The sequence below is a fragment of the Hippocampus comes genome, unplaced genomic scaffold, assembly GCF_001891065.2.
Source record: "Hippocampus comes isolate QL1 unplaced genomic scaffold, H_comes_QL1_v1.1 scaffold105, whole genome shotgun sequence".
NCBI lineage: Eukaryota > Metazoa > Chordata > Actinopteri > Syngnathiformes > Syngnathidae > Hippocampus > Hippocampus comes.
In genome coordinates this window covers 839,073-859,634 of record NW_017806235.1, presented here as the reverse complement: position 1 = coordinate 859,634, position 20,562 = coordinate 839,073, and the positions used below count along the sequence as shown (strand labels likewise).

Below are 20,562 nucleotides of genomic sequence, written 5' to 3'. Positions count from 1 at the left end.
GTGGGCTACAGCCTATTCCAGCTCTCTTTGGACGAGAGCACCCTGGACTGGTCGGCACCCAAATGCAGACGCACAACCATTTGTGAACTTCAAATGCAAGTTTTGGGCATTTGGGTGAAAGCCAGACTACTCGTGCTGGCAGTCAGTCAGTAGTTCGCTCGCCAGACTTGCCTGCCGGCAGCGCGGACATGGTACTGGCGACCAATCCGGGATGTCGTCTGCCCTTAGCTTGAATGTCCTGCTTTCAAGAACACCGAACAGGATGAGCAGAATAGAAAATGGATGGCCGGATGGAAAAATGGACATAAATAATTCGCTCGCCTCACGATTTCCAGTGCTACCAGAACCTTAGTTGGACGTACAGCGCGAACGAGCTTTGACACGGTTGATCTTTTACCTCAGAAAAAGCAAATCCTGTAAAACTTTAATCTCTTCCTCCTTCTCGTATGAATACAGTAAGATCATTTATGCGCCGATAGCGGAGAGTTGAATGAGCGAAGACGACAACAGCTATGGTTGGCCTCCGAGAGATGGAGGGGGGGGCTAATCCAAAGGAGGCAAATTAATTAGGTGAGTGGAGTGACGAGGGAGGCTTAGGGCGGGGTCGCACGGTGATGGATGATGAGCTCACCCTTACGCCCTCAAAGGGGGATGGCTGAAGAAGGTGGTCGGTCGGTCGCCCTTCTCGCCAGCTGAGCCCCTGCGCCTCTTGGGATCATTTAATACACTTAACATTCAGCCCGCATTGATCTATTAATTGTAGCGTCGGTGACCACGGGACCCCGACCGACTGCATTAACAAAGCCCCTTGCCTCTCATACCGGTCAGTATCCACTTAGCGGACTAGCTCGGATTTCCGCAAAAAAGCATTCCATTTTCTCAAAAGCCGACAGTGCGCCTTATAATCCGATGCACCTCATATGCGGATCAATATTCTGATTCCTTGGACGTAGTATTTTAAATGTTCTGTAAAGCTGCATCGGTTGTGGAAGCTTGATATAAATGAAGCTGTGTTGTATTGTATTCCCTTTAGCGTAGTGCCATCTAGCGGTTGCATAACACAACCGCAGCCCGGATTGTAGCTTCTATTCTATGTGCCTTATAATGCGGTGCGCCCTATAATGAAAACCGTTTTAAAATAGGCGCTTCATTGAAGGTGCGCCTTAAACTCCGAAAGCACGTTATCGTGCGGAAAATACGCTACATAACCCGGAGTGTACGATCTACTCGAGTGAACAACTTGAAGTATTCTCTCAGTCCTGGCCCGTGTTCTAAAAGGAAGTAGGCGTTTGAAGGACAATTACGCCGGGGAATTTCTACACTCAGCAAAAACATTACGTCTGTTGTCCAAGGTTGTCGAGACAAGCGCATGATGAAGATCAACAGCAGACTGTCTGTTTGCTGAAGGTTTGCCACGTACGAGTTGACAAATCGTCAAGGGCGGTGAGTCACGTTGGTCTCAATGTAGGTTGGACCCGTGTGTGTGAATTCTACTGGTAAAATCAAACTAACGCTGTTATGACTGGGAGACCCCTGTGATTGCGAATAAAACATAAAAGCGCTTTCATCAAGCCCTTTTTTTTTTTTTTAAATGGCCACTCCGGGCGTCGGTCGGTGCGTTCCTGAAATCACAGTGTGTGTTTTTCTTCTTTGTCACATGGTGCTTATTGGGCCGTCTAAAGAGGGGAGAGAGTGTGTAGATTTTAGCAATGCCTCCCCAAGTCATAATCGGGCTGGAGAAGATGAAAGCCATTACATAATGGCGACTCACACTGAGAAGAGAGGAGTGAAGGGTAATTGCACTTAGAGTTCTTGTTCTTTCGCTGCTGTCTTGAATAATTCACCGAAAGCTGCGAGGCCTGATAGAAAGTCTACCCCCCCCCACTCGCCCGCGCCACCCCTGCGCCAACCCCCAACCCCTGCCTCTTCATGGTCCGCTGGGGTATTGAAAGTTTGATGTTTTTCCCCTTTGCTTCTCGCTGCTATGGGTTTCGACAGATAGGAAGGCATCTCAACCGCGATGAGTCACGTCGCTTGTCCAATTTGACTCGAGTGAATCGGCAGTCGGCAGTCTCCGACTCACACGCCGGGACGTGGAAAAGAAGATTGTTATTTCTGTCTCACAAACGTTTTGTGTGATTTGACTGGGAAGGAGGCGGGCAATGAGATGAAAACATTCGAGGTGGGCATGCGATGACATTTTCTTGATCCTCTTACGGGTAAAACATCGCATTTAATCGATGGGCCTTGGTGAGATGTGTTGTTAGTTTTAGGCGTGACGCAGCAAAATTAGCCCAGTGTCATCCTTTGCTAATTCATTAAAATGTATTCCCAAAGCCCGTTTCACCTGACTTGGTATCTAAGCGACTCGGCTTGATTTAGACGAGACCGACGGGACTTGTCCAGTCGTCTTGTTTCAGATTTGAAATCTGCATTTCAAAATGTTTGCCTTTTTAACTCATTCAGTACCAACCAATTCTGGACCAAGTCTGAAAAGACGTTTAAAAAACGTCTTTGGGAGTGAATGAGTTGAGAAGGAAAGCAAGCCAGAAAGGAAAACGAGGGCGTCCGTTTCATTCACGCCAAGTGGGCAACCCATCCGGCGTCACTTGTTGGTGTGCAGTGGCGATTAACACCAACAAGCGATAGGAGAGCAACTCCAAGGAGCATTCACTTGAATGAATGGATTATCTTGTCGCTCCCCTCAACCTTGTCATTGAAGGCTACAAATTAAACAAAGTGAAGCAGCATTTCGTTATTCCGCTACTCACCTGCGGAACAAAGTCCCCGAATACCTGAGGTCTGCTCAAACCGCCAGTTCATTTAAACAAGGGCTGAAGACAGTATTGTTCGCTTCTCTTCTTTTAATCCCCAATTGCACTGTATCTTTTCATTTCTCCAGACACATGCTTGGTTTTAATCATCCAACAATTATTTTAGATGACTCTACTATGATTTTTACAATGTCTTTATGTCTTGTTTCGCCGTCTGAAATGCTTTTCATGTTTTATGTTAAGCACTTTGAATTGTCACGTTCGTGAAATGCGCAACACAAATAAACTTTCTTCGCCAATGACGCCGGCAAAAATAGGATGTCAAAACGCAAGGTTCACACCTCACGGAATGAAGTCGTGACGACGACGTCAAACTTCATTCGTCCTGACATGACCCACAAATACGTTTAAGCTAGCGTCACCGTTTAGCTAACAATACGTTGACATGTAGACATTCATTCATAAGTTGTTTTTTTTTACTTTTTGTTGTATGATCAGTAAAAACAAATATTTAATATTCACTCCGAAATACCGAATGTCGTGACTGAGTAAGATTTTATGACTTTACTTCGGACATCCTTGAACCATGTAGTGACTTGACTTGCTTGAAATTTGCTGGCTTGACTTGCTGGATTACTTTTCCACGGTGTCATGTGACTTGCTTGAGACTTGAAGGTACGACTTGAGACTTACTTGTGACGTGCACGTATGTGACTTACTCCCACCTCTACCCGAAGCAGAACTGCGAAAAAAAGTCCCAAGAACCCATGTCCCAAAAGACACAGGAAGTTGGCAATTTGGGTTTGAAGCGACCATTTTAAGGATATCCACCATTTTGAGGGCCTCTTCAAAAGTGGCCCTTTCCTCAATGTTTTTTCTGCTACCAAATTTGAAGCGCCTACACGACACAGATGGGCGATGCTAAATTGTGAGAAATTTGATTTTTTTTTTTTTTTTTTTTATTGTGCGTGGGCGAATCACGGCGGCAAAGGTTGATGAGTTTCATAAATCCAAATTTCCATTTTCGTGTGCAAAACACAAACGGAAACAACGTGTGTCGGCTTACACAGCCTGAAGGGCCTCATTCTTATTGGGGTAAATAATTTACAGGGGGGGAGGCGGCTTTATTTGGAATTAATTGCAAACAAGTTGCCCGCTAATGGCCTGTCCTAAATTTTGAGAAAGTTGATTTTTTTTTTTTTTTTTTTATTGTGCGTGGGCGAATCACGGCGGCAAAGGTTGATGAGTTTCATAAATCCAAAACCGTTATAAGTCATAGACGTTTCCATTTTCGTGTGCAAAACACAAACGGCAACAACGTGTGTCGGCTTAAACAGCCTGAAGGGCCTCATTCTCATTGGGGTAAATAACTTACAGGGGCGAGGCGGCTTTATTTGGAATTAATTGCAAACAAGTTGCCCGCTAATGGCCTGCCAAAATGGCCTAAATGGAAGTGTTCCATTAAACCCGGGCCACTCTTGATGGCATCAGACGTATTCGCGCTGAGTGTCGCCTTGTGAAAATGATAACTTGCTAATTTATGATGAATAAGAATGAATGGTTTTCACTCTGCCGCGTGCAAATCGATCTGTGATGCTCGACGCCGCAGAGGAGGCTCTCAAACGGGGGCAGGTTTGGGAACACCATGATTGTCAGCCACCTGAGAGAAAGAAAAAATCAAAAAAACGGCAAAGCTGTTGGCTTATTTTGTCAGACGGGTTCAAATGCCATACCCTGCCTTGTATTGCGTTTTATAACGATGAGCAAATGACTTTTTCACACAATAGACCTCATTTGCTCTCCTGTTTTTCCCCCTGCAAACTGACATTTTCCTTGGTTTATTTTGCAACCCCATCCGAACAAATCGCAATTCAACACTAGCATCCAATTCCTGCAAGAACAGCAACTGAAAAATATCACAGTTTGAAAACGAAGGATGAGCCGTGGCATATCGGAGACAAAAAAAAAAAATTGCTGACTGAGTTATGAAATTCCACTTGGCTTTGACTCTTAATAGATACATCGACTCCTGCGAATATTTTATCGGGTCACATCTTTGATCATGACAAAGACGTCACGATGTGATTTTATCTTGACTTCAAAGCGATATTGGCGCAACCCCAACCTTGAAATTCACGTCGACGCGCCCGTCGCCCGAGCTTGACAATTGACGGCGAACGCCACCTGGAAGGAGAGCATGTGTTAGAAGACGCGCTCGCGTCAAGAAAGGAGTTGGCAACGTTCTTTCGATAAAAAAAGCCTTGAAGAAGGCAGGCGGAGTGAGTGCGCACCTCGGCTGTGGGGGAGGATTTGCATAGGTAGACTTATGTGCTCTTCACCTCATCCTCGCTTTTGTTTTCATGTGACAACTGCCTGACAGCCCAGAAAATGGGACACGGGCACTGGAAAAAAAGGGCTTAGGAAACCAAGTGACTAAACCCAAACAGTTTGATAACCTCCAGCGGCGTTGCGGAAACATCCGGTCCAAAATGCAGACTGAGAAATGAAGAGCTTTTTTTGATCATCGTTGATCTAATAACAGTTCTCCTAAATAAAACCGACAAGTTATCGAATACGTTTGATTTGATGCCCAGAGATTATGATGTCATAATTCATATTTAATATGGACAGAGTCATGATTATGTGTGCTATTTACTCTCTCCCGCATGATAATTATACAGTATGTGAATGAGTTCATCTCGTGCATGAAGAACATGATCGTCTCCGCGTCTTCATGAGCGGGACATGAACGCACGCACACACAATTGTCATCATTTGGACTGTAAGCAGCACCACGCTGGATTTCAAATCAAACGAACGCCGATGAGCTTTAATCGCAGACGTTCGTCTTTAATGTGAGGGCGTTTACAGTACAGTACATCCAAATCAGGTACCCGCTGTAGGAATTCTAACAGTTCGGAAATGTAAGAGTGAACCCCCAGTTGCTCCTCAACTGAATAATTGAAACCAATCAATATATCGTCAAAATAATATAGTTCTAAAATGAACTAAGATACAATATAAACTGGAATTACTTTTAAGAAATGACACCAGGTTATGCGCCCCACCACCACCACCACCACCACCATCTGCCTGTGTGACTTTTGGAAAGTCTCTCGTTTTTGGGGGGAAGAAAATCTCTTTTTAGTTGGCGTGCAAATGACATAAAAATAAATCAATAAAGCGCCATGTTTTTACAAGTACCCGCACTCCCTCAAGTTGTCATAACTAGATCGCATGTGTTTACAACAACACTGAACTCTTACTGTTCCCTTGTTTACCTTCACCGGGCGCCCGCACCCTGTGCGATTGCGTGTCGATGCGACAATGGGCACACCTTGGCGTTATTTACCGTCACAATAATATGATCCTGGCTTTCGGCCAGCATCGCACTGGTACGCTTGCCACCGCCTCTTCTTTTCAGCTCGCCTTACATCTGCGCAGTCACGTTGGAGGCGGGATGGGGGGAAAACACCTAAACCGCTGAGGCAAGGACACACAAACAGTCGCACGCACAGGCGCGCACGCACGGGATGGAATCATTCTGTCCACAAAGGAGACGGCGGCATTCCCTTACTGAAAATCCACTGGGAAAACTCCAGCAATGGCTGCCAGCACGTTGTTCGCTAACCTCTTTTGGCAAGGAAGCGGATGGCTAATTAGTCTGATATTTTGACTGGAGTGTTGTCTGCCCAAATAGTTGCGGCGCGCTCGCCCCAATTGATCATGAATTCCACTCCAACAAAATACATGCGTTAAAGCAAGAATATGGTGATTTCATCGAATCTTATCGATTAAAACTGGATTGCCCGGTCAGTCCAGCATCTGCAAGGTGTGCGGTAGCCTAACGCAGTGCCATACTGGCCGAAGGCCATAGGGGTCATGTGGAACCCTGAAATAGATACCTCATGTGGAATACAGACTCAAAAGTGTGCCTGGTGGGGTTCCCCAGTGCCCCCCCACGGTTCCGCTGCCTCTGACTTAGATACAGTCGGTCTCGCGAAAATGTAGGGAGGTCGCAGCCCAAACCCAAGCACTTTTAATATGCGTGTTTCACGATGACGTTATGTTAGCTTAGCAATTAGCATGGCTTCTACAGCTTTCTCCTCGTACTCCCTTTGTGAGAACGATACTTGTAAGAAATGTCGTTTATTCGCCGCTGTGGAGGCGAGATGATGGAGGCTGTGAGTGCTGAGTTCCGAGCGAAACCGCAACGTGTTGAACGGGCTTTGATAGCCAACCGAAGCGTGTTGCTGAACTTGCTCTTGCTAGTTGCTGCGACGTGTCGCCTTGATCTTCCGACTACCCGTCTGCGGGTGATGGAAACAGCCTATCAAAGCTGCTGGCGGCCGCGATGGCCAGGACCAGCCCGGAAATAACCCTCCGTCGGTGAAAATTAACATCTTCCCGATATTATCGATGGCCACCCTGCCCTGATGTTATTGGACAGGTGGACTCAACAGATAAGTGTACACGCAGTGCCATACTGGCCGAAGGCCATAGGGGTCACGTGCAACCCTGAAATAGACACCTCATGTGAAATACAGACTCAAAAGTGTGCCTGGTGGGGGTTCCCCAGTGCCCCCACACGGTTCCGCTGCCTCTGACTTCGATACAGTCGGTCTCGCGAAAATGTAGGGAGCTCGCAGCCCAAACCCAAGCACTTTTAAGATGCGTGTTTCACGATGACGTTATGTTAGCTTAGCAATTAGCATGGCTTCTACAGCTTTCTCCTCGTACTCCCTTTGTGAGAACGATACTTGTAAGAAATGTCGTTTATTCGCCGCTGTGGAGGCGAGATGATGGAGGCTGTGAGTGCTGAGTTCCGAGCGAAACCGCAACGTGTTGAACGGGCTTTGATAGCCAACCGAAGCGTGTTGCTGAACTTGCTCTTGCTAGTTGCTGCGACGTGTCGCCTTGATCTTCCGACTACCCGTCTGCGGGTGGTGTAAACAGCCTAAAAAAGCTGCTGGCGGCCGCGATGGCCAGGACCAGCCCGGAAATAACCCTCCGTTGGTGAAAATTAACATCTTACCGATATTACCAATGGCCACCCTGCCCTGATGTTATTGGACAGGTGGACTCAACAAATAAGTGTACATAAATCTTGCAAGCTCGAAAGGAAAAAAAAAAAAAAAGCAATTGCAACTTGTCATAGTCGGCAGCATAAATGAGACAAGATTTCCCATTAAAAGCCGAGCGGAATAATCCATCGTAAACGGCGGATGTCACTCAGCGCAAATTGCTACAAGGTGTTTTTTTCCTATACATACTTTGGGAACTGTGTGCAATATAAATGTGAGGTTAGCCAGCATGTCTTTGAATTAAACATGGTCATTCCCCACAACACTTCCCATTTAAATAACAGTGAGACGCTCAAGTGTGTGAATTGTTATGCCATGCAAAATAATCTCAGGCACACACACTCACACGCACACTCGCACACAACCATCCCGATTGTTCTTCAACCCGGCTGACATTTGGCTGATATTTAGGGCCTGCTTGTTGCACTGAAAATATTTAGAGTGCAAAGCCTTTTCTTCCCCTGCAGGCGCCGAGCTGTACTAATGATCGCAACCTGACAAACTCTTCTGCCCGATCATGGGTCGTTGTATACAAAAGGGGGGATTGAGTTGATTGAGGTTTTCTACCAGGACCGGCATTCCGATTATCACCGTGTCTCGTGACACTTCCCCTTTAAAGTTAACGTGCAGCGGATTTCTCTTGTGGATCAGACGGCATTAAAAAGGCTTTCAATGTAAACATATAGCATCACCGGATCTTCGAAATCATGAAAGTTTGGGGCATAAAAGGTGTGTCATGACTCGTGCAGAGACGTACTGGGCCAACAAAAAAAAATTGCTGAATTGTATTTTTTCACACTAATTTAAAGGAAAGAGATGCCTGCTTTTTAGTAATGAATTTTGTTTGTAGTTTTTATTTTGTGTATGATTTTTTTAAAAAAAAGACTTCATTTTATATATTGTAGAAATTAAAGTTAGAAAAAATATTCTGAAGATTTTTGTTTAGTCGGAAAATATTTTTATTACTGATTTTGTAAGTTGTATTACATGTTATTTTTGATCATTTCTATCAATTATTTTTTTTAATGCTATGTTATATGCTGTGTTGTGGATTTGCTTTAATTAACGAGACAAATCAATTATTTTGTTGACTTGCTTGCAAGACCAGACCGATTCATTTGCCAGCCAATTTAATCAGTCGACATAAAACAAAACATAATGACATCCATCCACCGCCCCTCACAAAAAATGTGGAATAAATTGTTTGTTTTTTTTTTCTCTGTTGTAAAGTGAAACACAAAAGGACAATTCATTCAAATTCATATATTCTTGTTGCAAGCATTCAGGAAACAAAGCTCTTTTATGAGTTCAATGTTTTTTTTCCCATTAATTGGACAATTAATTGCTTTCTGCAATTGTATTTATTTATTTATTTATTATTTATCGGATGCGGATGTATTTTTGTTGTTGTTGTTATTATTTAAGTTTTGATGATGATTGACTGTCGCCCGCTTTCAGACCTGCCGAGCTTCATCAAATCCCCCGAGGACCAGACGGGCATCTCGGGCGGCGTCGCGTCCTTTGTGTGCCAGGCCGCCGGCGAGCCCAAACCCAGAATCACCTGGATGAAGAAGGGCAAGAAAGTCAGCTCGCAGCGCTTTGAGGTGAGCGCCCACAACCCGTGACTTGCTTGCGCAAACGAGCGTCACACGTCGCCCGGCCTCCGCATCGCTATTGATCCTCAAAGAAAACACACCCGGGCTCCTTCTCTCCAAGCAAGACCAGACAAGGCTCCCTCCTTTGGCTTTAATCTTCTTCTGTCTCAGTTTATCGAGGAGTCTACTTCATCTTTGTGTATCCTCGCGCCCGCATCGGTCAGCTACATTTTCTCCGCCCATGCATCGCTCTTGATGTGGTACTTACTGCCGCTTCTTTCGGCACGTCTGAACAAAAACGATACCTCACGCTGCTTTCCCGACCATCTGTAAGCGAATATCTAGGATGCGGCGTGGCTTCTTTTGTCTCTTCGTTTTCCTTATCTGTGTGTAAAACATCCACTCGAAGGCTAACTAAATTGGTGTCTTATCTAAGTCGTAGTTTCTCTCACCTTTTCAACCAAATGCCGCCTAAGAAACTACTAAAGCACTCCAAGACCCAGCGTGCTATGTCTAAGTCGGGAGTAGCCAACCAGTTGGTCACGGTAGACTGCGGACAGCTGCCAAGTTGACCGCGAGGGCTATTAAGGGGGAAAAGAAAAGTTTTCTTTTTTGGGGGGGGGGAGTGTTGTGTGCACGTTGTTATTAGCTATTACGTGTTATTGTACACAACAGATTGCACAACCTGTCCATCAGAAAGCTTTTTTGTTTAAAAAAAAAAAAAAAAAGTAGGTCACTTTTGTACACTGGTTTCAAACCTGACTTCCTGTCCCTTAAAATACGGCGTTCAGCTGGAAATTTTAGCTCACTGGTCAGCAAACTGGAGACACGGACGCCGCAGTCCACCGCAGCTCCCTTATCCACATACAGAGCGCTCTCTCTCTCTCTCTCTCTCTCTCTCTCTCTCTCTCTCTCTCTCTCTCTCTCTCTCTCTCTCTCTCTCTCTCTCTCTCTAAATATATTTATACATAGATAATGTCAGAAATTAAAAAATATATACTGTATTGTATCATTGGCAGTATTTTCTGTTTTGTGCATTGTTAATGCTTTTAGGTGTTCTCTAACGCTCCTTGTTCGAGCTGCAGCTGCTGTGAAAGCGCTGCATAAATAAAGATGGATCAGTTGTTTCTATGCTGCAACAGACTGAAATGGTGAGAAGTACAAAGTGAACCAACCCCCCCCTCCCCCCACCCCCCCATCCTCTTTCGACTTCCCCCAGGTGATCGAGTTTGATGACGGTTCGGGGTCCGTGCTGCGCATCCAGCCGCTGCGCACGCACCGCGACGAGGCCATTTACGAGTGCACGGCGGCCAACAGCGCCGGCGAGATCAACACCAGCGCCAAGCTGACCGTGTTTGAAGGTGAGACGAGTACCTCCTCCTCCTCCTCCTCCTCCTCCTCCTCCTCACTTCACCTCTGCCGGCTCACAATCCCGCGTCGCCAACATCCACAAGTGGCGTTGGCATCCATTATGCATTCATTTGCATCGGAACGCTTTGAGGATTCCTTGAATTTTTCAGTGTCAGTGTGGAGCAACTCATGTGACGTGAACATTGGGTCCCATAGTTTTATGGAGAGATGAGCATGATAAGCAGCTCATTGGTTGCTGGTGAATCGCACTACTTGGTTGCAAGCACCAGTCGCTCTGGTGATTCGGCTCCAAGTTGTTTTGCAGTATGAAGAAGCACAAAGTGACATCATCTCTGGGAAGATAAGCGACATCGTTGGGATGTGTCTGGGCAGAGCGAACAGATACAGCTTCTCTTCGTCTCATAAAATATGATTTGATCCTTTCTCCATGCTTCCAGAAGGAAATATACCTCATTTTAGTCAGTCATGCACAAAAAAAAAAAAAAAAAAGACAAATTTAGCTTGGTATGAACAGGATTCGGGTTGATTTTCTTGATTTTTTTTGGGGGGGGCGGGTATTTATTCCATACATTGTAGTGCTAGGCAATAATTCAATATGCAATAGACACAGGATCAATATCAGTAGAAATTGCACTCATTATCGATTATTGGAAGCACCGAAGAGGAAATTTGGGAACACAGAAGCTTTTTTTTTTTTTAACGACCAGGTATTTGAAATGGTGGTTTTCCTCCTGAGAGTTGTTTGCTTTGACTTTTTTTTTCATCTTTAATCAGTGTAATTGTTTTTCATTTGGCCTTTCACCAATGGAATTATACTGATTAAAAAAACAAACAAACAAACAAAGAAAAACCTTCTGTGATTATCGATAGGCTATGTGGCTATGTAAGATTCACCCTAGATATGTTTAAAAAGACCTTTGTTTTATCTTTTAATTGACCAGTTAATTTTGCTTTTTCAGAGTTGTTTTCACCTTTTAGTTAAGGTTAAATATTATATTTTAAAATAACAGTTACCTCCATTGAGCCTTTTACATCTGGGTCCTTATTTTGAAGCATTAAAAAGAAGATGTAATTTCCTGTTTTTAATTGAACACTCTCCGATGGGAAAGTGTGCACTTTGGCCCTGATCCAAATTCAGGATTGCTCAGCCTTGGGGAGGTCGACACCTCTTCCCAACACATGTCCACAAAACACAAAATGGCCGCAAATGTAAAGTAGTCAGCGAGCGAGGCGCCGAATAATCACACAAACAGCTTTTGGAGTGTTTTCCACAGATCGGCGTGTCCCCCTCCGCCCCCCTCACCCTCTGCCCACTCCTCCTCGGCGGCGTTAATGTACTTGATGTATGTGGACAGAGGTTCCGCACCCCGTCCCCCGCTCAGCCTTCCATATCAGCGGCTCGTGAGTGTGCATTTCCTCCCTAATTGATTGTAATTTTGTCATGCGGATGCGAGTCACTGCAGGGCTTTGATTCCATTAGAAAAAAAAAAAAAAAAGCCTGCGAGCGAGCCAGTGGGAGGATGAGGGTCATCCGTCGCCATCTCGCCGGACTTGCAGAACATCCCACTCCTTCCCTTTTTCCCCTGCATGCTTATTTGATATCATCGGTCGGGCCTTGCGTAATCTTCCCAAAGGGACTTTTGCTTTACTTTCGACCCCCGCCCCCCCGCACCTCCCTCATCCCTCGCCCTCCCATACTCGTCCTCGTCTTGTGCATCGTGAGGAATTGTGTGGCACGAGGTGAACATGAGTCACACAGCATTAGGCGCAAGTACAAGTGCACAGTCCCCCCAGTTATTGTGGGAGTTATCAGGAAGAACAGCTTCTGCTCTCCTGGGGAAGAAAAAAAAGATTGTGGAGTGTGTCTGTGGGATTTTTGTCACTCATGTTGGGCCCTGAGAGAGGCCACGGCTCGCTGTATTTGTTGCCGTTCGTCGCCGTGATGGGCCTCTTCCGCGCCGATGTCACGCACGCATCTGGGCTGTCACCGTCCGTGCCTTGCTTGTGGGAACGCTTCTCCAAACTGTTCTCACAAAGTCAGAAATATCCAAATGTCTTCAAGTCCACAAAAAAAAAATAAATAAAAATACACAAACGTGCAGTACATTTGACCTTTATTGTATATTTTGGTCTAGGGGGTTGGATTCTGGAACAGAGAAATGACCAATTGTATTCATTTCAAAAGGGATGACTTGAGTTTGGAGCGTGATCACAATACGGAATTTGAATTTGTTTCTCAAGGCACCGCTGTATCATTACAGTCATTAAAAAAAAATACTCGGGCAATTATGCAAAGGACTTGGCTGTACAGCAAACCAGTCAGGTCCTTTGCAGCCGTGTTACGGGAATGTTATACCGTTTCCTAAGAAGGAGGCAAATGCACTTTTAATTGCACTTTCCCTACAAAGGAAACGATTGAAATGTGATCAATAAATGTCTTTCACAGAAAAGACAACATTGCTGCTGTTGATTTCTATCAACAGTTTTCTGTCTTTTGCGCATGAAGCTTTTCCCTCTCAAGCGAATGAGGAGCGTTTCTGACTGTCCCGAGAATTGATCACGATAAGTTTCAGAAGTCATCTCGACATTCTTTGTAGTTTTCCATCAACGGTTACAGAAAAAAAAAAAAAAGACTCGTGGCGATGAGTAAGCGTCAACTGTTTTGAGCCGACAGAAGCGAAACAATGTGAGCTCATACGTCTTGTGTGGAAAACCCGCTCTCGGCCTACAAGCTCAGGCAAGTCGGCGATGGCTGCCTGCACTTACCTGCCCGCAGAGGAATGGGCAGGCGGCCAAAGCAAACGGACGCCCGCTGAAGGTGAAGGCTTCATTGAGCACCTGAAGCGTCTTGACACAAAAGAGACAGATGTTCTCGTGTGAAAACAGACCCGTGTTGCTCAATCGCCGTCGTCGCTCTGCGTTTGTGCTACATATGCGATCTCGTGCTTGCGGATTGGAGTGCTGTCCTCTTTGCCGTTATGTTTATGGTTCTGGATTGTATTTTAAAGCTTTGGCGGGTCATGCAAAAGTCCTTCCGCTCAGCACCTCCAAAGGCGGCAACCTGCCGGGTCCACTGGGCCTCTTCCGGTGCTGCGCATGTTAGAGATCGGCCTTTTATTGTTGGGCAGCCTAAGGCAAACCGACACGATACATACGTTGCGCTGCGCGAGTCAATTTGGCGGCGACATCAGTTGCCGACTAGTTTTTGCAATTTGTATTCATATTTTTGCGCCGTGCATCGAGATGAAAACATAGACGGGTGCTCATTCCGCGACACAAAACCTCTCTAAAGAGCCACGTCGCCAGCCCAGCCCGACTATATTTAGGCTATTGTTTTGTGGACTTGGCAATGCATCAAGTTCACAGCGGCGGAACTCGGCGCGAAAAACACGGGGGCAGCTCGCAAGCAGACGGAGATTAATGGTCGGCCAACCTTAATGGACCGCGCTAGCCCGGAGCTTTGAGAACTTCTACAGCAGCTCAGATGAAAACGAATGGCGGTTGGGGAGGGGAGGGGGGGCTTTTGTTAACATTAACTGCAGTGCCCTTGAGCAAAGCACAAGGTGAGCATCATTCAATACGAGGAAGCCTCACCGCCAACGTATTCATTTAAATAAATGTGTGTATACTTAGGGGTGGGGGGGGGGGGTATTTGATCAAACTAACTACTGTGTAAATGAAATAATTGAAAATGTAAACAACAAAAGGACGTTATTTAAATAAAATCATGTAAAGTAACGATTCTGCTTTTGTACCTGCTATTCAAGTGTAAAAATACATGAACTTCTGAATAAATGAAAAAGATGAACTTTACATATTCCTTTAAATGTGGAATAGCATCATCAAGCAAATAGACATTCATATCATATAGTAAAGTAACTGATGTAAGAATTAAAAAGAAGTTCGCTGTTGTAAAATAAAAGAGAATTCAGTTTCAACTTCAACTCGTGTTGCATTTTTTCGAATTCGTAACCGTAGCGCAAGTTGTGCAAGCAAGTGTACTGCTTTGTACTGCTTTGTAAAACTAAATAGAATCAACTTATTTTTCAGCGGGCAAGATAGAGAAAAAGAGAGAGGGGAAATGTAAAAGCAGTCTTTTTTCTTTTCATTTCTTTTTTGGACATTTTTACCTATCGTGCAATTGTGGAAAAAATACTCTGGAAGTCAATTCTTTGGGGTCCAAAGTTACCAAGAGAAAGCGGTCAAATAAAAAGAAAGGCACGCCAGAGCCGCGAAAGCCTGTTTTTCTGACCCTCTGCCAAGTTGGACTTTAGCACTTTGGCATGTCACAAGTCTCCAGTCACTCTGTAATTCATTCTGTCACGCCGTTAAGAGCCCCGCACTTTTGTGTTGCGGCTGTTCTCACGCTATCCAGAGGTCATCCAGACTTCCAGACGCGGCCCAAAGTCATCGTTGTTTTTCGTCGATAACAAAATAATTATCGGCGTCATAGCCCGCTTCTTTCGTCCCTGCCATATTCTTTTATCGGCGTGCCGAGTATACCGGCCACTTGGCAATGACCGTCGGGAACAATGACTCGTTACGTGGGTAACGATGCCTGCGCCCTGACCCTTGCGGCACCCCCACTTGAATTGACGCGCCTCAGCAAATGTCCTGCTAAATGGCGCTTGCCCGGCCGACGTGTGAAATAGCACTCCCGCCGTCTGAGAAGACATCCGAAGCGACACCGGCGTTAGAACCGCGAAAACCGCGCCGCGTTGGAGCGCGTCACTCGGAACGAGATGCGCCAACAAATGTCGCTGCAGTGAAACTCCTCTACAACGTAATCATGTTTGCAGCAAGAAATTTTTCACAACAGGGGACTTTTCACTGTCGCAAATTTTAAGAAAAAAAGGGAAAGAAATTGCGAAATTTACGATCAACATTTACTTTCACTTCCACCAATTTCTTGCACGTCTTTTATTTGGCTTCCTCCATCTTTCATTTTTATGACCTTTATCCTGTCTTCAAGCGTCAAGGCTTTTCTTTTCTTAACTCCTTGGTATGCAAAGGTCCGTTTTGTCGCCATTTTAGCAACGCAACGTTCGCGCTGCGTCTGAAACAAATACTTCCTGTACTCCTGCGCATGTGTAAACCAGTGTGGTGGTTGCTGTTGCCATTTCCGAACGAAGCAGTCGAGGTCGCTGTGGCATGCTGAGGTTGGATTAGACGTTTGCAGAAGGCTTGTTTTCATTGTAGGGAATCTCGTTGCGAGGCAAGAGCAGAGAAAAAGATTTCGTATCATGGAACAGGGGGAGTTTTCGTTGTAGGGGGAGCAGAAAAGTGGGAATGGCTTTCATGCATGAAGATTTTTTTCACACTCGGGGGTATTTTCGCCCATGGAGGTTTCGTCGTAAAGGAGTTTCACTGTAGTCTCAAACAAGAATAAGATATGGAAACACTTTGCTACAGTCGGTGCATGAAGAAAGACGCGAGAAACTAAGTCTGGAAAGCCCGGAAGGAAGAATAGAATGGCCAAACCGCTCACATGCTCAGAGTTGAAAGACGTACGGGTTCGCAAATGCGACACGTTTAAACGACGTGCGTTCACATCGAAGTCCTACAAGTGTGATTTATCGTGTTGTTGCTCGGAAGCCCCCGCTGCAACAGTACCTGGCAGACGCTGTTTTCGCACGATTTGAAAAGTGTTCGTGGCTAAGTCCGGCTGCCGAAATGTGGAGAATTAGAATTGGAGGTGCTTCGGAGAGCCTCGTCTCGTCCTCGAGGGGGGAAACTGCGGACGAATCTCAAGACAGGAGAAATCTTATCTAATGGTAACAGATCAAACGCGCGCCATCATTACCAAAGTCCTCCCCTGTCAGAGCGCAAATTAGAAATGCTCTTTTTTGAAGAAGTTACCCCCGTCAACTCCCTTTGAACTCGCAAAGTTTTCACATGTGGAAAAAGGTCAAGCAAGAAATAAGCAAGTTATCCCGAGCTTCGAAGAAAAATAAGTTGTCTACTTGTTGAAAATGTGGCAGAGGGAAAACTGCGGCGCGCGGCGCAGCCCCTCGGAATATTAATAGTCGCCGCCATATGAATTCAATTTGCGCTCCAGAAGGAGACATTTTTGGGGAAAACCTCATTGGTTTTTGGGCCTCGGTTCATGGACCGCGGCACAGCTTGACTGTATTTAGCGGCGCCGCGTTTGGTGTGCAGTAAACAAATTACAGCCTGACCGCCTCGCAGAAGGCCTTTATTTGCTCGTCCGGCTTCAGCGGGTCCCCGGCGCAGAGGCGGGAAATGACTGCGACACAATGCCCGCTCATAAATATCTCGGCGGCCCCGGCGAGCGCAGGACAAACAGAGTGGACGGGATAAATGGCTGGAGAAATCTCATTGCGCCGCGAATGCGTACGCGAGCCGTATTGGAATGATTGAACACGGAGCCGAGCTCCTCCGACAACTTAATCCCTTCCTTTGCTCGCCTCTATTCAGATTGCTCACAATGACCAAAAGGAGGTGTGTTGTGTAACTGATATTCTCCCACATTCTTCCTTACCGCTCTCCGTGTTTATTTACATACATATATAATGTCCCCGTTGCCGTCTTAATATCCTTAATGGCGAGTTTAGCGTGTCGTTAAACACTTGTGGCGATGTCCTTTGTGTTGTCAAAACATACTGGGGATGAAAACGCTTTACCGATGAATCGCGATAACGTTTCGAGAGAGTTAGAAGTCCACCTTCAAATTGCCGGAATGGTTAATACCGTGTTTACTGCCGCATCTCTGTGAGTAGTACTTTCAGATTCTACCATCGAGGGCAACAGCAAACAAAGACGGTAGATGCATGTTGTGGGACTACTGTGAAAGCATGGCCAACGGCAGTCCAGGTGATTGCTGTCTTTGTTTTTCATTCTAGTTTCGTGTCATTGTTTTGTGTTTTTCTGTCATATTTTTCTAGTTTTCAGACTGGTATTTTTTAGATTTTTAAAATCTATTTTAGTTTTTCTTCCTGGCAAATTTTGATTTTTTTTTTTGATTTTTTTTTTTTTTTAACTTTTTCATTTGCTGTCTAATATTTTTATTTCGGCTATATGGTTAATATCTTTATCCTCCAACATTTTTTTTCAATATTGTCTTCTAACGATGTATTATTTAGGATTTTGTATTTTCATCAAATATTTTCCTTTCAATATAAATGAGCAGGATTTTTTTTTTTGTCTGTGACATTTTCCTCCAATATTTTTTCCATTTTTTTTTTTTTTTTTTTGGTCATATTTTCAGTATTGCCACCTTCGTGCTCGTGAGACCGTACCTGTATTTTGACTTGTGCCACTTCCATTAGCAAATGACATCATTCTTTTGGCAATAGGTCGAAAAAAAACAGATGCAAGTTTTGATTCCCAGAATCATTCATTGAAATATTTTGTCATACTAAGAATAGGGCAGCACGCAACGGTGCTTTGACCTCCTCAGGTGTACACTCCCCCCGCCTCCTCCTGTACATATTTTGCCAACTCCACTGTGGCGATCCGATTTAATATCTCCCACCATCTGCTGGCTGGAGGCCTGGCGTCGTAGATCATATCCGGGCTGACAGTTACAAACTGCATCTGTCCCTGCGCGCCTCTCCCAAGGACTTGGACAATATGGCGAGGGTGGTCGTAGCGGTCTGTGCTCTGACGTCCTCGCTTTCCAAGGACTTTATGGCCATTCGTAGGACGGACGCAAAGGAGGATGAACGCCTTTTCATGTTTGGTCCAGACTGGGAGAGATCTTAATGTTTTGTTCTCATGCGCGGGGAATATTAAATAAGAAACACAAATTGTATGGAATTTAAAGTTCTCGCTGAAATTGCCTGATAAATGGAAACGATGCTTTGGCAATACGGGTGGTGTGATCGGACGTAGGGCGAAACCTGTCGACATTGGCAAGGGCGTGTTAGCTTGTTCTTGTAGACAAAGTTGTGATGGGTTGTTCGGCAAAGTTGTTGACAAGTGGGCGGGGGGGGCGGGGGGTTAAATTGTCTTTGTCGACAGAGGGGATCGGTTTGGCCATCTTGTTGAGGCTTGTTTGGCAAACACGTTGACACAGATGGAATGCAGATGTTTCGTCGGCTGGTTCATCAAATGTTTGAACAAATGCAAATTTGTACTGGCATCACCAACACAATAACAAGGGGAACAGTTCTTTAACGTGGTCCCCATGGTAACACACAAACGCGCAACAGACGCCACAAAACAAATATAAAGTCCGTGAATGATACGCGCAACACAAATGCTGGGGTATTTCCTGAATAGAACCATAAAGGGGAAGGCACATTACGTAACTATCTTAGCAGCGTCCTCCTGAGATGCGCCAACATAACAAGGCACCACAGAGCAAATATGAAGTGCATGAAATTATATAACTCACCATAATGCTAAATCAAGGGCTGCTCGGCGCAGATTTTGCAGCGCCGGCTTCATGCGTGGTCATTTTTTTTTTACTCATTTTGCTAGCTTGTAGGTTTTATTATGAGCGTTACGTGCACGAGAAAATGACCGTCTTGACATGGATTAAGAGTGCGTCATGCGGCCTGACGTCACCTGGTCCAAAGTGGCCCTTGGTCAATGATCTTGCCTTAGACATTCATACAGAAAAATACAAAATTATCATTTTTGTTTTGACTTTTTCTGAAAATGTTGAAACTATTTCAGATGAACTGCGGCATCAGTTGGAAGGTTCAACGCATTGACCGTATCACACTACGAGACGCAACCTTGCGATGTCCTTCAACGAGACAGAATCCCTGCCACAATACGTTGTTTTTTTTATTTTTGTACACTTTTCTCCCATCGATAAATAATACCTCATGCTTTTAAAGCGATCGATAAACGCATTCAAAAGTTAAATTTATGAAATATTTCCGTCGCGTTGGACGGAGTCGTCGGTGCTCCCCGGCGACGTTTTATCATCTCTCCTTGTCCATCAATTGCCGTTTGCTTTTGGCGAGCTGTATCTGCAAAAGAGCAAATGCTGCACTGTCAGTGATGATCATGTCTGTGGCCTCGGGGAGCCGAGGGAGGGAGGAAGGGAGAAAGATTAAGGAGAAAGTGGGCAGAAAAAGGAGAAGCAGAGGAGGAAACCTGATGAAAGACTAAAAATATATTTCAAAAAAAAAAGTTGGGGATTGCGGACAAGGAAACCAGAAGGCAGACGTGCAATTTTCAGAGTTTGTCATGAGATTAGAGAGCTCTAAAAGTGGACGCGTTTGGTAAAATGTCGGAAACGTGTAATTTGGTATTAGAAACCCCCGAACTGCATCTGCAGGCTCCAGAATAGATTTTAGCCCAAAGGGCTGATGTTTCGATGCATTCGGGGGGGGTTTCAAGTGGCTCCATGAAAAGTCTTGCCTAGTTGGCTTCTCCCTTTCCTGACGAAGTGGAGTGGCTTATTTCCGGGAGGTATGAAGTGGCTTTTTCATGCGAAACCGCTCTGGAACAGCTCTTCTTTTCATCTGACATTTCTGCATTCTGATGTTTTGTATTTTATTTATTTTTTTTTTCAAACTGATTTATTTTTCATTGTCCTGGTAGTGTAGTTTTGTAATTTGGGGGGAATTTTTGAATGTTGCCGTTTTTTTTCCCCCCACGATATGTGGCTATTTTTAAAATCTCTCTATTTTTAAATAAAATGCTGTCGTTTCATTTCATAATTTAGTCATACAACGCTTTTGTAATATCTTGATTCTTTATTTTTAAACTAAAACAGTGGTTTTGACTTTGACGTTTTGTAACATATATTTTTGTACT

The 20,562-nt window shown here is 44.9% G+C and overlaps 1 protein-coding gene across 1 annotated transcript in view; it reads left to right on the top strand.

The window, feature by feature from the left end:
* Positions 1-20,562, top strand: part of LOC109507374 (receptor-type tyrosine-protein phosphatase F-like) — a 182,987-nt gene that overhangs the window by 25,632 nt on the left and 136,793 nt on the right. Inside the window, exons 3-4 of the mRNA XM_019856751.1 lie at positions 9,317-9,462; positions 10,673-10,814. Coding sequence (XP_019712310.1) covers positions 9,317-9,462; positions 10,673-10,814 — 288 coding nt within the window. The remainder of the gene's footprint in view (positions 1-9,316; positions 9,463-10,672; positions 10,815-20,562) is intronic.